This window comes from Girardinichthys multiradiatus, chromosome 19 (assembly GCF_021462225.1).
Source record: "Girardinichthys multiradiatus isolate DD_20200921_A chromosome 19, DD_fGirMul_XY1, whole genome shotgun sequence".
Taxonomy (NCBI): domain Eukaryota; kingdom Metazoa; phylum Chordata; class Actinopteri; order Cyprinodontiformes; family Goodeidae; genus Girardinichthys; species Girardinichthys multiradiatus.
Window position 1 is genome coordinate 38,595,704 of NC_061811.1, and position 17,510 is coordinate 38,613,213.

Here is a 17,510-nt window from a genome sequence, read left to right on the forward strand (position 1 = left end):
TAAGACATGTAAAACAAACACTGTCTCAAACTGTTTTATCCATCTTAAAACAATTATATATCATGTTAGTTATGTTCAAATTTAACATTATCAGCTTCACTCCAGAGTCAACGTTACCATTATTGTTTTGTGACCTTTATTTCCACTGTTGGAAATATTCATCCAACTGTTCACATTTATCACTCATCAGAAGCTATGCTTGCTGGTCTAGCTGAGCGCTGGACTTTCCCACATTAGATTGTGCTTCAGTTCCTCTTTGCTGTAAACTGAGGTTCCACTTTCTCAACTGTATTTCAGAGCTGATGAGGAGAATGATACTTCATCCAGTGAAGAAGAGGAAGACGACAAGAAGAGGCTGAGTGATGAGCTGCTGGGGCAGACCTGCAGCATAGAGAATGTGGAGGACTCTGCTGATTGGTTCATGGCTCTGGTAAACATTAGAAGCTAAAAGGCTGTCTGCTATCTTCTGTGTAACGGTGTGTTCAGTAATTCTGAGTGCTACTATAAAGACTTCTATAGGAGGTTGCTGGTGCCCACAACCAGCGACCAGAAATAGCAGCTTTACTTGCTGACAATCATTGATGGCAGCATCCACGAGGGCTGCACAATATTAGGGAACTATGCAGTATGTAATAATAATAATGGCCAATGTTGCATTATCGATATATCTTGCAAAAAATAATTAAAAAGTGTTAAAGTTTTTCTGCTTTGGTGTTATAGGAAATGTAGACCTCAGATAAAGAGCAGTCTAACCAGCTACTAGAAAATAAAATATTTTCATCTCAAAGTTTTATTGAAAAACTTTGTTGAGTTTTGCTGCATTGATGATAAAACAACTCAGTTAGTTTTTAAATGGCTTTACCAATTCTTTACCTTCTAAATCTTATGCTGCATCAATATTGTCCAGGCATAGAGTACCAGAATAGTCTTCTTACGCAGTTCATTTACATTTATTGCAGTGCAGGTACAGGGGTTGGACAATGAAAGTGAAACACTTGTCATTTTAGTGTGGGAGGTTTCATGGCTAAATTGGACCAGCCTGGTATCCAGTCTTCATTGATTACACATTGCACCAGTAAGAGCAGAGTGTGAAGGTTCAATTAGCAGGGTAAGAGCACAGTTTTGCTCAAAATATAGAAATGCACACAACATTATGGGTGACATACCAGAGTTCAAAAGAGGACAAATTGTTGGTGCACGTCTTGCTGGCGCATCTGTGACCAAGACAGCAAGTCTTTGTGATGTATCAAGAGCCACGGTATCCAGGGTAATGTCAGCATACCACCAAGAAGGACGAACCACATCCAACAGGATTAACTGTGGACGCAAGAGGAAGCTGTCTAAAAGGGATGTTCGGGTGCTAACCCAGATTGTATCCAAAAAACATAAAACCACGGCTGCCTAAATCAAGGCAGAATTAAATGTGCACCTCAACTCTCCTGTTTCCACCAGAACTGTCCGTCGGGAGCTCCACAGGGTCAATATACACGGCCGGGCTGCTATAGCCAAACCTTTGGTCACTCATGCCAATGCCAAACGTCGGTTTCAATGGTGCAAGGAGCGCAAATCTTGGGCTGTGGACAATGTGAAACATGTATTGTTCTCTGATGAGTCCACCTTTACTGTTTTCCCCACATCTGGGAGAGTTACGGTGTGGAGAAGCCCCAAAGAAGCGTACCACCCAGACTGTTGCATGCCCAGAGTGAAGCATGGGGGTGGATCAGTGATGGTTTGGGCTGCCATATCATGGCATTCCCTTGGCCCAATACTTGTGCTAGATGGGTGTGTCACTGCCAAGGACTACTGAACCATTCTTGAGGACCATGTGCATCCAATGGTTCAAACATTGTATCCTGAAGGCGGTGCCGTGTATCAGGATGACAATGCACCAATATACACAGCAAGACTGGTGAAAGATTGATTTGATGAACATGAAAGTGAAGTTGAACATCTCCCATGGCCTGCACAGTCACCAGATCTAAATATTATTGAGCCACTTTGGGATGTTTTGGAGGAGCGAGTCAGGAAACGTTTTCCTCCACCAGTATCACGTAGTGACCTGACCACTATCCTGCAAGAAGAATGGCTTAAAATCCCTCTGACCACTGTGCAGGACTTGTATATATCATTCCCAAGACGAATTGACGCTGTATTGGCCGCAAAAGGAGGCCCTACACCATACTAATAAATTATTGTGGTCTAAAACCAGGTGTTTCTGTTTCATTGTCCAACACCTGTAGTTCTTTGTGATATGCATATTATTGGCAGTGATAAATTAGCAATATATCGAGCAGCCCTAACATCAACTCTCCTAAATGATAGATGCTTACTCATCAGCTTTTTTCAGTTTTTATGTAAAACGTTGCTTTGTTTTTGTTATATTTCTGATTCCTGTTACATGTGTAACTGCAGCTGATTGGACGCAACTAAGCAGACAGTGTTGCTTCTGCAGGTGGTGTCTCCCAGTTGCAATGATGAGCTGGTGGTGAAGAAGGATCAGTGTCTGGTCAGGTCCTTCTGTGATGGCAAATTGTGAGTTTACGTTTCTTCTTTTCTTTTTTCCCATGTATGGAGAAATTTGCTAATTTGGTGAGTTTGTTAATGACTTACCTTCTGTCTTAATCCCGTAGTTACACAGTGGGGAGGAGACATGCGCACCTGGTCACCTCCATCAGCATTGCCAGGTCTGATTTTTCGAACAGGAAAGGTGAGATGCTCTTCCTTCTCCTCTTCCCCATTCATGCCTGCTCATTTCAACCCACTCTCCTTTCTTGTACCATATCTGCCTCATGTGTTGCTTTATCTCCTCCATACCTTGCAGGGTTTGAAGGAGCCCAGATGTTTCTGAGGAGCAGAGAGGTTCCAGAAGTGTGGAAGATGGACATGAGTCAGATTCTAGACTCATCCTCTAGTGACGATGACAAAGATGACAAGGAAAGTGAGGCAGAGGAGGAAGACAATGAAGAAGAAAAGAGAAAGAAGCACATAAAAGAGGAGGTATGTTTTTAACATGTTTCACAGGAGACACACACACAAGTAAATTGAATGTGTCATTCTCCTACTGTCCTATAGAGGGGACAGTAAGTCAGCTTAGAACATGTCAATGTTTTCTTACTTAATATATTCTACTGGGTCATTGCCAGGAAATACATCTGGAGCAAATGTCATCAGTATATATTAGAATGAGGTTGTAATGGTCTTAAGAGGGCGCTTGGCTTTTTATCCACCATGAGATGCTACTTATAACTCCTTGGAATTGAGAGCTAGGCCATCATCAAGGACTAAAGCAGCTAATAGTTATTAGCACTAATAGTGAGCAGGATTGCTTTCCAAAAACTGATCATTTGTTAGTATCTTGACTTTCTATGGATTGTTGTGGCATTCCTTCTTATTTTAAATACTTATCCATTGTATTATTCTACTTTATTAGATAGAAGTTCATTTCTGGATTTAATTATATTGATTTGTTTTTGTTTTAGATTACTCTGGTTTTTACGGATATCTAGTGTGAATTTTAGATTAATAAATCTGTTGTAAATAAATTAAGTGAGATAAGCATTGTCATCTCCCATGCATATTTTCCAGGCTGTATATGGTACAAGCAACTACTAGCTTTATGTAGTTCAGTTATTGACAATAGTCATACCCCCAGGTTGTGCTGGTTCACCCAAAGGTAAAAGTCCGACTAATTACTTGACCTCTTTCTGACCCTCTCTGTCTGTTTAGCCAGAGGAGGAGGCAGACCCTGAGGAGAAAGAGAACTTTCTCCAGCAGCTCTACAAATTCATGGAAGACAGAGGTAAGACTGATGAGAACCTGAAAAATTGAACTAATATGGTTTCATTTAAGAAAAGCTCTAAACCTCCTAAAAACATTGAGAAAACAGTAATGATGTTATCCGTCGATGGTTTCTCTCCATCAGCATTTTAATGGAAATTAGGTCTTAATTTTATTGAGAAAGGACTGAGTTATTAGTGTCATTGTGATAAATATGTTTTGATTGAAACAAAGAAAAATTATTTTAATTATATTAGATGAGACATTTATGTACGTCTCAAATTCAACTATTAAAACCTGGAGCCTAAAATCAGAGATGGGTAATCTGTATTTTATTGACACAATAAGAGATGTTTTTGTTAGCTTTGCCTGACTGGCAGCAGTTTGTTGCGTTTGTGCAGTAGAACATGCTGCAACAAGAATGCTTCCTGGTAAATTGAAGGAGTAATGTTGATGTGTTTCTCTCTCTCTCTCAGGCACTCCCATCAACAAGCCCCCAGTGTTGGGGTATAAAGACCTGAACCTCTTTAAGCTTTTCAGGCTGGTCTACCACTTGGGAGGCTGCCGCAAGGTGAGAAAGTCAATGTAGACCATCAGACTGTTTAGAGAACTGGGTCATGTGAGTGATGATATAACAAGAACGGTTTCGCATGGTGGACTGAGGTCCTGATGATCCTCTTGGCTGTCTGACTGAACCCAACAGACGTGGAAAAGCCTCTGGATAAAGACGCCCTATGGCAGTTCACTGATGCTTTGGTTTTCTGGCTGTTTCAGATTGAGTCTGGCACAGTGTGGAAGCAGGTCTACATGGATCTGGGGATCCCAGTACTTAACTCGGCCGCTTCATATAATGTCAAGACGGCCTACAAAAAGTAAGAACCACCATGGTCAGGCTGATAAAATACATCTACCTGTTTAGCTCCACGTCTGTGGTGTCGTCTGTCGTCATGTGATTCGGTTCTTATAAGATCTGCTGGGATGTTGTGACCACAGTGAGAAAACTCAGTGCAACAAGTAAATGAAATCATCCTTTTGAACCATTCAGGCTCGGCATCCTTGCCAAACATTACCCCTACTGATAGTGTTGTGATGGCTAATTATGGCTAGTAGTAACAGCTGAATGGCAAACAAACAGAAATGTGCTGACCAGATATTTCTGATCACCACTTTTGTAAAGCTCTGACCTGCTGATGCTGCTTAAGCCAATTCTGATTACTCTCTAAGGAACAGCAATGACAAATGACTTTTTTGTTTTTTATAGATCAATAGCAAATTGGGCTGTCTTTTTAAGGTTTAAAAAATGATTTTAGTACACATAATGATATTTTTTTAAACTGTCTGAACTGTTTGTTGTATTTGTTTTATTGTCACGGGTTAGTTTGTGTCATGAAGAGAATGCCACATTACAGCCTCAGTGGAATCATTTACAATGATCTGTGCTGTCAGGTATCTGTCTGGGTTTGAGGAGTACTGCTGCTCCACTGGTATAACCTTTAGAACCATCCACCACAACAACCCCCATCCCAACGCCATGCAGATTAATCACAAGAAAGGTAAAGCTGAGTCTAAGGAGTCCTTCGCAACGCCGGCGAAGGCAGAGCTTACTGATGACAAGAGGGAGGAGGCAGAATCAGAGAGTGAGAGCGAGGAGGTGGTGAAGGAGGGGCAGTCATCACCAAGGGTGAGAATTCTTGTTTATCACATGGAGGATCAGGTTCATTATAGTCATTTCATTTTTTCAGCTCAGGATTATAGTTTGGAGGAATAAACCAGCTTGATGTTTGAAAATAAATCTTTTCTGAAGTATCATTTGAAACTGAAAACAGGTCTGATCTGTCTGACTGTAGGGGAGGAGGAGGGGTGTGGGGAATCGGGGAAAACTGCCCGTCAAGCCAGAAAATACTGGACGGGAAGGAGCAGATAACGGTGAGGAGCAACAAAGAGAGGTGAGGAGACGCAGCAACAGAAGACTGGATGAATCAGAGAAAGGATCCGATGAGGAGCAAGAGGACGATGAGGAGGAAGAAGAGGAAGAAGGCGAGGAGGAGACGAGAAGAGGACATGGGTAAAGTTGTTTTTAATTATTTTTAGTAATTTTATACATGGCAATGTTCAGTTGAAACTTAGCTCTTATTCACAACAAATGTAATCTCAAGTGACTTTACTTTTATACCCAGAATTATATAATCAACTCAAGCAGTTATATAAAAAGATTAAAATCTAGATTCATACATTTCCAGTTCATTTTTAGTTAATATACAATAAGATCAAGATCAGTTTCCAATGCCAATTGGTTAAAACAAGCTAATTACATAAAACAGAGAGGGAACATAAAGGTAAAAGCTAAAATAACAGCAGATAATGTATGATTAGGGTGTAGTTGAGTGAGGGATACCCTTATGTCCTCCAGCAGCCTAAGCCTATAGCAGCATAACTACAGAGATAGCTCATGATAACCTAACCCACTCTAACTATAAGCTTTATCAAAAAGGAAAGTTTTAAGCCTAGCCTTAAAAGTAGACAGGGTGTCTGCCTCACGGACTAAAACTGGGAACTGGTTCCACAGGAGAGGAGCCTGATAACTAAAGGATCTGCCTCCCATTCTACTTCTAGAGACTCTAGGAACCACCAGTAAACCTGCAGTCTGAGAGTGAATAGCAATATGTTCAGGACAATATGACCACATCTCAGTTTAATCCACCTTGAGCTTGGTGCTGTTGTAGCCCTTTGTGTATTTTGATGCACACTCCTCCAATATGTTAAGGAGTGATGTCTGACCCATTTTAGTGAGAGGCAGCTCAAAGAGGAGCTCATCTCTGACAGAACTGTTCTGGTGACAGAGACGTGTGCCTCTGTCATAGATGGCAGTAACGTCTCCTATCTGGTAAATCTTTTGTAAGTAGCAATTTTTTTTCAGATCAGGAACCTATTAAAGAATGCCATTGTAATTTCTATTTCTAAAACAGACACCAGCAAATATTTATGCACAGGTTTGTAGTTAAGTGTGCTCACAATGAGCAGCTAACTAGTGATCACTAGTTTAGCATGATTAAACATGCAACTGTGTATATGAATAGAAATAAAATAACGAAGCTGAATGTAAGGCCCAGGATACAACTACAAATAGTTGGCCTTTTTCTTTCTTGTTTGTTTAGAAGTGAAGATGAAGAGGATGGAGACTATCTGGCAGGAACAAAGGTCAGGGTGAAGTACGGCAGAGGAAAAACCCAGAAAATCTATGAGGCACACATCAAGAAGACAGACGTGGACAACGGAGAACAGTTCTACTTGGTTCATTACTATGGCTGGAACGTTAGGTCAGTGGGATTAGTTCAGGCTTTTAGCAAAGTGTTCATTTAAAAATGTAGTGCAACTTTTTTTTAAACCACCTGCATGTTAATGTGCTGTTCTTAAGATCTGGTTACTGCCAGAATGAATATTTGCTTCATTCTAGATGAAGCCTATCGCTGTATACTGTAGAGCATAGGTGTCAAACTCCAGTCCTTGAGGGCCGGTGTCCTGCAACTTTTAGATGTTCCTCTGCTTCAACACACCTGAATCAAATAACAAGGTCATTAGCAGGACTCTGGAGAACTTGACTGCATACTGGAGTGGAAATGCAGCCATTTGTTTGAGCAGTGTGCATTAATTGGTACCAGTAGCCACAAAACAGCTAAAAATGACAGAGTTGTGTAAGTTTGGGACTGACTATGTGTCGGATCCACAGGTACGATGAATGGGTGAAGGCTGACCGTATCATTTGGCCTGCAGAGAAAGGAACGAAGAAGAGACAGAGGAAAAAAGTAAAGGTAAGCCGTCAAGGGAAAACAGGCTTGGCATCAATTGTGCTAATATTTTAATCTTATCAACATAGATCTTTTCCTATTTGATTGTGCTCAGAGTGAGCATAAACCAGAGATGAAAGAACTGATCATATTTTAGGTTAAACAGGATGTGGACATAGTGATTTATAAAATCCTCAGCATCAGTGAACCTGATTACTGATGGCTTTACAGCATTTGCCACTGAGAGGTAAACAAACATGTTTCATTAGTGACATCAGTGAGGGGTTATGTGTTGGGTATTTTCAGGCACCCTCCTTGGGTAATGGATGGCGCCGCAGATGGTCGCCTCGGCGTGTTGGTGCGCATTGTTTTGTTTTGTTTTTTGCTTTAAAACGGTCTTCTGTGATGGTACCTGGAGCTCTCTCACCAGAGAAGAACTCATGAACATCAGGGCTACTACACCAGAGGAGTTATTTCCCACTTTTCTGCCTACTGCTCTGGAATTTTTGGACATTCTGGTCAAAGGTTCCGCTCACCTTTGTTCACGCAGTGAAACGCCGGAAGAGAGGGAAACCGGCTGGGGTGCTGGTACGTCTTCGCCAGCGTGGACTACGAACACCGTTACCTGGAATATTTCTCTCTAACGTGCGCTCACTTCCCAACAAAATTGAGGAACTACAACTGCTGTTGGGGAAAAACAGGGACTTTTATTCATCGTCAGTTTTGTGCTTCACGGAGACGTGGCTGTGTGGATTAATACCGGACTCTGCGCTGCAGCTGGCAGGATTCCAGCTCTACAGAGCGGACAGAGACACGGAACTCTCCGGCAAAGCGAAAGGTGGAGGAATCTGTTTTTACCTCAACAGTGGTTGGTGCAACGACGTGACAGTGATTCAGCAGCACTGTTCTCCAGACCTGGAAGCCTTCATCATAAACTGTAAGCCTTTCTATTCCCCCCGTGAGTTCGCTTCGTTCATCCTGGTCGGTGTTTACATCCCGCCGCAAGCTAACGTGCAGGTCGCACAGCGCATGCTCGGCGACCAGATACTGAGTGTGGAGCGGACCAACCCGGACTCCTTAGTAATCGTCGCTGGCGACTTTAACAAAGGTAATCTCACCCACGAACTCCCCAAATACAGACAGTTTATTAAATGTCCGACCAGAGAGGACAACATTCTGGATCACTGTTACACCACCATCAGAGACGCTTATCACGCCGTCCCACGTGCTGCACTGGGCCAATCCGACCACATCATGGTCCACCTGATTCCTGCATACAGGCAGAAACTAAAGCTCTGCAAACCTGTTGTGAGGACGACAAGGAAGTGGAGCAGTGAGGCTGTGGAGAATCTCCAGGCGTGTTTAGGCTGTACAGACTGGGATGTGTTCAGGACTACTACCAACAGTCTGGACGAGTACACAGAGGCTGTGACTTCCTACATCAGCTTCTGTGAGGACAGCTGTGTACCATCATGCACCAGGGTGAGTTACGACAATGACAAACCCTGGTTCACAGCTAAACTCAGAAGGTTAAGACTGGATAAGGAAAAGGCCTTCAGGAGTGGGGACAAAGACATATACAGAGAGGCTAAGTACAAGTTTGGCAAGGCAGTGAAAGAGGCCAAACGACTGTACTCTGAGAAGCTCCAAAACCAGTTCTCAGCCAACGACTCTGCGTCTCTCTGGAAAGGGCTCAAGCAAATCACCAACTACAAGCCGAAAGCCCCCCACTCCATCAACGACCGACGCCTCGCCAACGACCTGAACGAGTTCTACTGCCGCTTTGAAAGACAAAGGGACAGTCCTGCAACCATCCCCCACAACGCCCCCCAACAGCTGCAGCCACAATCCACCTCCCCAACCTCAAGAGGGGCCTTGGCACCTCCAACCCCCACCCTGAAGTTCCCCCCCACCAGCCCCCTACCCACGCCGAGGACGGCTCTTTCCATCCAGGAGAGGGACGTCAACAAACTCTTCAGGAGACAGAACCCCCGGAAAGCTGCTGGTCCGGATTCTGTCTCACCAGCCAGCCTGAAGCACTGCGCTGATCAGCTGTCTCCAGTCTTCACAGACATTTTTAACACCTCACTGGAGACATGTCATGTGCCAGCCTGCTTCAAGTCCTCCACCATCGTCCCTGTTCCCAAGAAGCCAAGGACCACAGGGCTTAATGACTTCAGACCCGTCGCCCTGACCTCTGTGGTGATGAAGTCCTTTGAGCGCCTTGTGCTCTCACACCTAAAAGACATCACCGACCCCCTCCTGAACCCCCTGCAGTTTGCCTACAGAGCCAACAGGTCTGTAGATGATGCAGTCAACCTAGCCCTTCACTTCATCCTCCGGCACCTGGACTCCACAGGAACCTTTGCCAGGATCCTGTTTGTGGATTTCAGCTCTGCCTTCAACACCATCGTCCCAGTTCTGCTACAGGAGAAGCTCTCCCAGCTGAGTGTGCCCGACTCCACCTGCAGGTGGATCACTGACTTCCTGTCTGACAGGAAGCAGCGCGTGAGGCTGGGGAAGCACGTCTCTGACTCCCTGACCATCAGCACCGGTTCCCCCCAAGGCTGTGTTCTCTCTCCTCTGCTCTTCTCCCTGTACACCAACAGCTGCACCTCCAGTCACCAGTCTGTCAAGCTTCTGAAGTTTGCGGACAACACCACCCTGATCGGACTCATTTCTGATGGTGACGAGTCCGCGTACAGATGGGAGGTGGACCATCTGTTGGACTGGTGCAGCCAGAACAACCTTGAGCTCAACGCTCTAAAGACAGTAGAGATGGTTGTGGACTTCAGGCAGAACCCAGCCCCACCTGCCCCCATCACCCTCTGTGACTCCACAATTGACACTGTGGAATCTTTCCGCTTCCTGGGAACCATCATCTCCCAGGATCTCAAGTGGGAGCCAAACATCAGCTCCCTCATCAAGAAAGCCCAGCAGAGGATGTTCTTCCTGCGGCAGCTGAAGAAATTCCACCTGCCAAAGACTATGATGGTGCACTTCTACACAGCCATCATTGAGTCCATCCTCACCTCCTCCATCACCATCTGGTACGCCGCTGCTACAGCCAAGGATAAGGGCAGGCTGCGTGTCATTCGGTCTGCTGAGAAGGTGATTGGCTGCAGTCTACTGTCGCTCCAGGAACTGTACACCTCCAGGACCCTGAAGCAGGCAGGGAAGATTCTGGCTGATCCCTCCCACCCCGGTCACAGACTCTTTGAGACTCTCCCCTCTGGCAGGAGGCTGCGGTCCATCCGGACCGAAACCTCACGCCACAAGAACAGTTTTTTCCCATCTGCCACCAGCCTTGTTAACAAAGCCCAGAAACCACCCTGACACTCTCCCTTTCACACACGCACACCCCCCCTCCTCCTCTATGCGTTACATTAACGCTCAGCATGGACTCCTGCTTTACTTGCACAATGATCACCTGCACTGTTGTATTGCTCTTGCATCTTATACTGCTCTATATTTACTCTCATTCACTTAAAACTGTGCACATATATTTATATTATATTGTAGATATGTTTATACTCTTTAATTTGTATTGTATTGCACTGACTACGCCAAAACAAATTCCTTGTATGTCCAAAAACGTACTTGGCAATAAAGCTTTTCTGATTCTGATTCTGATAATGGAAGGGGCAACGCTGGCTTTTTAAATATATTTTTACTTTGTTATAATTTACATTTCCTCTTTTACTATTTAGGTTGCAGTAATTTCAGTTGGATTTAAATCTATAGCTCTAGTGTTTCCATGCATTTCTATCGCGGTTCGGCACGGCACAGCTCTACTCTCTTTTGAGGCCTTTCCTATTAGTAACAGTCATGTGGAACTGTTAACATCTACAGTTCCTGTGCCGAGTCGAGGTGATAATGCAATGCCAGAATACCAACGGTCGCTGATTGGGTAGGGGGCAGTGTCACTAGTCCAGCATATTTTAATAACCATTATCTTCCACCATTAGATTGTTGTATGCTGGGCCTATTGTGTATATGACCACTATAGCAAGCTAGCATCAGGTAGCATTGGCTTGCCCTCACACATCCTCTATCATGTAGTTTTCAGCTCCATGGCTTCTCTCTCTCTGTGCCTGCAGCTTTCTCTGGCTCTCTTCATTCACTCTGAGTCTGACAGCAGTCAGACTGAACAGCAGTCTGGTTGTTTGACAACAAATCACATCAAGTTACTTCTTTGGACTGTGGGCCCACCTTGCCATTGATGATCCCGTCCATATTGAGATACTCAATAGTAATGGAAAACAAACTAAACCGTGTTGATCCGACCTGAGTAGAGTAGTTATTGACACACTAATGGGAAAGGGGCATATCGTTCTTCATCCCTTTTTATAATTTATGGAATCATCTCTCTTTTAATTTTTGTTGTTTGTTGTTCTCTGTGGGCTTTAGGTCAGATCAGTTTCCTGGTGATTAAAGGAGCTTTTGGTACCATTTGGCAGTGTGGGAAGGTCCTACTGGAAAATGAAATCCGCATCTTCATAAAGTTTGTCAGAAGAGTGAACCATTCTGCCAAACCTTGTCCTTCAACTTCACTTTTCATTCATATGCTTGGATACAGCACTCTGTTAACAACCAGCTTCTTTAGCAATGACCCTTTGGGCTTTGGTTAAAATTTTTGTCTTTCTGTGTGTAGTGTTCTTCCTGTGCATGTGTGGGTTCCTTCTTTGTACATTAGTTTCCTCCCACAGTCCCAACCTATGTCCTGTGTTTCTCTGAGTTGCCTTGTGAATGACTTGCGATCAGTCCAGGGCGTACCCCGCCTCTCGTCCAATGACCTCTGGAGGTAGACACCAGCCTAAAAGCAACCCTAAAAAGATGTATAGACGATGAGATCAAAGCAGCCAAGAGAAGCTACAGTGAGAAGCTAAAGAACAGCCTTTCTACTGGTGATACCTTGGCTGTATGGACTGGTCTGAGAAACCTGACTGCCTATAGGAGTGCCCCCACCCATCCTGAACAGAATCCCCGCCTGGCGAACTGTCTGAATGGCTTCTACTGCAGACATGACAAGAAGCCATTCACACCTCAAACCATCCCCTCCACATCCCATTCAGGAACAAATTTGACCCGTAAAACAACCAACCCCCTACCTTCAGATCCTCTGCCTGCACTAAAGATCTCATAGGAAGATGTAAATAGGCTCTTTCAGCGCATGAAAACAAAGAAAGCTGGAGGACCTGATAACGTCTCCCCATCATGCCTGAAAGCCTGTGCAAATCAACTCGCTCCGATCTTCACCCGGATCTTCAACAAGTCACTGGAGAAATGTGAGGTCCCTTCCTGCTTCAAACGATCCACCATCATCCCGGTGCCCAAGAAACCCACCATCGTAGGATTAAATGACTACAGGCCTGTAGCCCTGACGTCTGTGGTCATGAAATCCTTTGAGCGGCTGGTGTTGAAGCACTTGAAAGACATCACAGGCCCCCTGCCGGACCCCCTGCAGTTTGCTTACCGAGCAAACAGGTCGGCAGATGATGCTGTTAACTTAGTTCTACACTTCATCCTGCAACACCTCGACCATCCAGGGACGTACGCCAGGATCCTGTTTGTAGACTTCAGCTCGGCCTTCAACACTATCATACCAGACATCCTCCACCAGAAGCTCACCCAGTTCAACGTCCCAGCCTCCACCTGTCAGTGGTTCAACAGCTTCCTGAAGGACCGACAGCAGCAGGTGAGACTGGGGAGCATCTTCTCCCGATCCAGATCAATAAGTACTGGTGCCCCCCAGGGGTGTGTTCTATCCCCACTCCTCTTCTCTCTGTACACAAATGACTGTACCTCATCGGACTCGTCCGTGAAACTCCTTAAGTTTGCAGATGACACCACTGTCATTGGACTGATCCAGGATGGTGATGAGTCTGCATACAGACAGCAGGTGGATTGGCTGGTACACTGGTGCAGTCAGAACTACCTTGAACTCAACCCACTCAAGACTGTGGAAATGGTGGTGGACTTTCGGAGAACACCATCCTCAACAACACTGTCACCTGTGGAGCACTTCTTGTTCCTAGGAACCACCATCTCTGAGGACCTGAGATGGTCCTCACACATAGACAAGTTCGGAAGAAGGCCCAGCAGAGACTGTACTTCCTGAGGCAACTCAAGAAGTTCAACCTTCTTTGGTGGGTGCTTTGGTGTGTGCTGGCTCACTCCCGGTGGCTGCTTGCCGGGGCCTTGCCCCCTGGTTTCTGTCGGGCCTCTGTTGGGGGGGTGGTGTGTCCCGGGGTCTGCTCGGGCGTGGACGTCCGCTGGCGGGGCCTGTGGGCTCGTCACTGCGGCTCCCTGGGGCTTCTGCACTGTCGCTGCTGGGTGGTTCCCCTGGGACTCTCCACTGCTCTTCTCTGGGGGGTTGCGGTAGTCCCGGCTGTGGTTCTCCTGGGGTTCCTGTGCTTTGAGGGGCCTTTGGATATCTGTGGCTCGGATCTCCTCAGTGTCCATCCAGAGACCATTGGGCAGGCCTGTGGGTCCTCAAACTCCCTATTGCATATTTTTGTGGAGAAACCTTGTATACAAAAGCGCGTCCACACTCATACTCACAGGTGTTAAGCTTCAGGTGTTGACAGATACACAGATGTTCTATATTGGGCTGCAACTCTCACTAAGTACATTTTACATTCATAATTACCGTGTACAATTTTGTTAAAAAAAAACAGCTGCAGGTGGATAAGCAAGCAGGGTGTAATCTTTTCTTCTCTTCATCCTTCTTTCTCTCCTCCACTCTTTCCTCCTTTTTTTCCCTTTTCCCCCATCTCTCTCTTTTTCAAGCTTCTTTTTTCCTTTTCATTTCAGTCTCCGTGTCCGTAGCATTTGAAATAATCCCAAAGAAGTTTATAATAAAGTTTATTTTATAAATATCAAGCAGAGTTTTAAAGCATTAGCTGTGATGCTCTGCTTGTGAAAGTAAATCTGTTGGGCAATTTCTTGGCACTCAGACAACAATTCGAGCGATACTCTGCCGGACAGGACACGGTAAAAAAAAAAATACGTTCAACCTTCCACAGGAGCTGCTGGTCATCTTCTACACTGCCATCATTCAGTCTGTTCTGTCTTCATCCATCTCAGTGTGGTTTGGTTCATCCACCAAACAGGACAGGTCCAGACTGCAACGAATAATCAGGAATGCAGAGAGAATAATCAGGACTGACCTTCCCTCCATCCAGGACTTATACAGGTCTAGGGTCAAGAAAAGAGCTGCTAAAATCTCTGCAGACCCCACACACCCTGCACATAAACTGTTCATAGTTTTACCTTCAGGCCGCCGTTACAGAGCACTGTTCACTAAAACCAGCCGCCACAGAGACAGTTTCTTCCCCCAGGCTGTTTCTCGGATGAAAATTTAATAGAGAACAAAACAACAGCATACTGAAGTCACAATTCCACCTTGTATATGTGTATATTGTATATATGTATTTAAGGACATAAAGATATATGCAGAATATATCTTATAACACAAAAAACAAAAAAAGAAAGAAACCCAGAGAGCAAAGTGTACCGGAGTCAAATTCCTTGTTTGTTGTATGTACGAACTTGTCAAAGAAGCTGATTCTGAAACTGAATGGATGAATTAATTCTATTTGACCGTTTTCCTTCTGACAGAACAAAGACAAGGAAGAACCAGAGAAGGAGAGAGAAAAAGATGAAGAGAAGCCAGCATCCATAACACCTCTTAAGCCAACCGGCTTAAAGCGTGGACGTCCTCAACTCCGGACCACGCCCACTAGCTCTTCAGGACGCAGTGTCTCCAAAACCCCCAGCAGTGAGGGACAGTCCAATGGCAAGAGCACCCGGATAGACGCCACGCCCAACCTTGCCAATGGAAATGGTAGATGAGGATTGTGCTGACATCCTATGGAAGGAAACAATTTTAATCAGTATAGTAAACTTGAGAACTTGCAACAGAAGGCTAATGACAGTTTTGTTTTTCTTTGTGCAGATACACCTCGTAGGAGAACCAGGAGGAATTCTGGCATGTATGAGTCAGATCAGGCATCTAATGGTAAGAAAGACGCCACTCTGTTTCCTGGGGTAAAATAACGCAGCCCTTTTAAAATCACTGCTGTCCTTCCCTGCAGAGGATTCTGGAAACTCCTCCGATGACAGCGAGGCCGACGATGGGCTTGAGAAAACTGACAAACTGTTGTCATGGCGAGGGAGATCCAAACCTCAGACCTGCGAGCCAGATGAGGAGCCACCACAGCCTGAGGAGCAGAACAACGAGACCAGGGAGATGTCTGTAGCTGAACCTGCCGATGACAACAACGTGGTGGCCTCAGGAGCTACTGCTCCGCTGCCGGATGTCACCACACCTCTGTGTCCCAGCATTCCTCAAGAGAAATCAGATGAGGTGCTGAACCAATCGGAAAAGAAAGAGGAGGAGGAGCCTGCAGAGGAGCCCACAGTGTCACCAGTTCACCTGAAGGAGGATAAAATGTGTCCAGCGACAAGGACATTACCTGTCCAAGATGAGAACAAAATGTCACCTGGACAGGAAGTGCTGTTGGACACGTCAGTCGGCAGGACATCTCCCCCGCCTGAGAGACAGACGCCAACATCCTCCTCACCTAGCACAGCCGAGAGTGACAGCCGTGCCACTCCCCTTCAGTCCCCCAGGGGTAAAGGTCGCAGGGCCATCCTCAGGGAGGCAGCCTCTGAGATTTCTCCCTTAATCCCTCACTGTAATCCTAGCCCCACACCAAACCTTTCCCCCAGCCCCCCCCAGGCAACACTGCTATCAACTCCTCCTCGTAGCATCATCAAGAGACAAGAAGAACCCATGGTGGTCCTTCACTGCCTCCCCTCCCAGCACCTTCCTACTAAGTCCCCCTCTGTTAACTCAGACACAGACTCTGCCACAGAGGAGGAGGAGGAGATGTTGCCTAAAGAGAGGAGCACTACACCACTGAAGCGCAAGGCAACAGATCAGAAAACACCCGAGAAGAAGTTCTGCATTGACGCAAGGCAGGAAGAGCCCCCCTCATCTCAAGCCTCATCTGCCATGCACAAGCCCCTCCCTTCATCACAGCAGTCAGAACGGAGCAATGATGGAGGAGGGAAATCAGAGAACCTCTTCTGTCCTGTAGAGGAGAAGCAGAACGTTGAGGCAGAGGAGAAGCTGACATGTGCACTTCATGAGGATGCAGAGGTGCATGCTGGAACAGCTCTCCCTATTACAGATGCCCAAGTTCCCACCCCAGCTGAAGAGCTGGAGCCACAGATTGGCCCTGAAGCACTTGTCTGCCATGAGGTTGACCTGGATGACCCTGATGAGAAGGAAAAGCCCACTTCCTCACCAGAGCACCTCCTTCTCATGATGCGAGAACAGAAACAGGCTCCTCCCATTCTGCCTCTTGTTGTCCACTCCTCCATTTCTTCGACCCACAGCTCCCATCTCCCCCAGCCTCAGGTCAGGCCTTTCCTAATAACTGCCACTCCCACTGGCTGTCCTGAGGAGCTACACCCTCCCAAGGACTCTGCTGAAGAAGAGCAAGGATCAGCTAGGGGGGATCAGGGGGGAGACTCCAGTCCTGGGTTTGAGGGAAGCACCTCCTCCTCATCCTCTCTCCTCTTTATGCAGGATAACAAGGAAAGAGGTAAGGACAGAGCAGCAAAGCTAAACAGTGTGCAGCCTGATTTTGCTTTTGATTTGTGTTGTGACATTTGTGACCTTTGACTCCTCAGGTCAGAAGAGGGTGAATGACATAAATTCCAGCCCAACTGCCAAGAAACACAAACGGAACCAGAAACGGACACACACCCCGTCCAAGGTCGACAAGAACGGAGCAGGTAACATGATGTTATTGCTTGGATTTCTCGCTCCTAGAGAAACACTACTCAGATGTTTGTGGCTAATTTCCAAGGTCTGGTTTTTGACCTGCTAATACCTTTCCTAGCCTATATCGATTTATTTTCAAAAATTGCAAA

At 45.7% G+C, this 17,510-nt stretch overlaps 1 protein-coding gene across 2 annotated transcripts in view; it reads left to right on the forward strand.

The window, feature by feature from the left end:
* arid4a (AT rich interactive domain 4A (RBP1-like)) overlaps positions 1–17,510 on the forward strand; it is a 37,936-nt gene that overhangs the window by 16,880 nt on the left and 3,546 nt on the right. For both annotated transcript variants that reach the window (XM_047345156.1, XM_047345157.1), the window contains exons 8-22: positions 298–430; positions 2,453–2,532; positions 2,631–2,707; positions 2,822–2,997; positions 3,727–3,799; positions 4,254–4,348; positions 4,552–4,649; positions 5,224–5,458; positions 5,625–5,842; positions 6,933–7,094; positions 7,505–7,586; positions 15,186–15,411; positions 15,523–15,585; positions 15,662–17,179; positions 17,268–17,372. In XM_047345156.1, the coding sequence (XP_047201112.1) occupies positions 298–430; positions 2,453–2,532; positions 2,631–2,707; positions 2,822–2,997; positions 3,727–3,799; positions 4,254–4,348; positions 4,552–4,649; positions 5,224–5,458; positions 5,625–5,842; positions 6,933–7,094; positions 7,505–7,586; positions 15,186–15,411; positions 15,523–15,585; positions 15,662–17,179; positions 17,268–17,372 (3,341 nt within the window). The remainder of the gene's footprint in view (positions 1–297; positions 431–2,452; positions 2,533–2,630; positions 2,708–2,821; positions 2,998–3,726; positions 3,800–4,253; positions 4,349–4,551; positions 4,650–5,223; positions 5,459–5,624; positions 5,843–6,932; positions 7,095–7,504; positions 7,587–15,185; positions 15,412–15,522; positions 15,586–15,661; positions 17,180–17,267; positions 17,373–17,510) is intronic.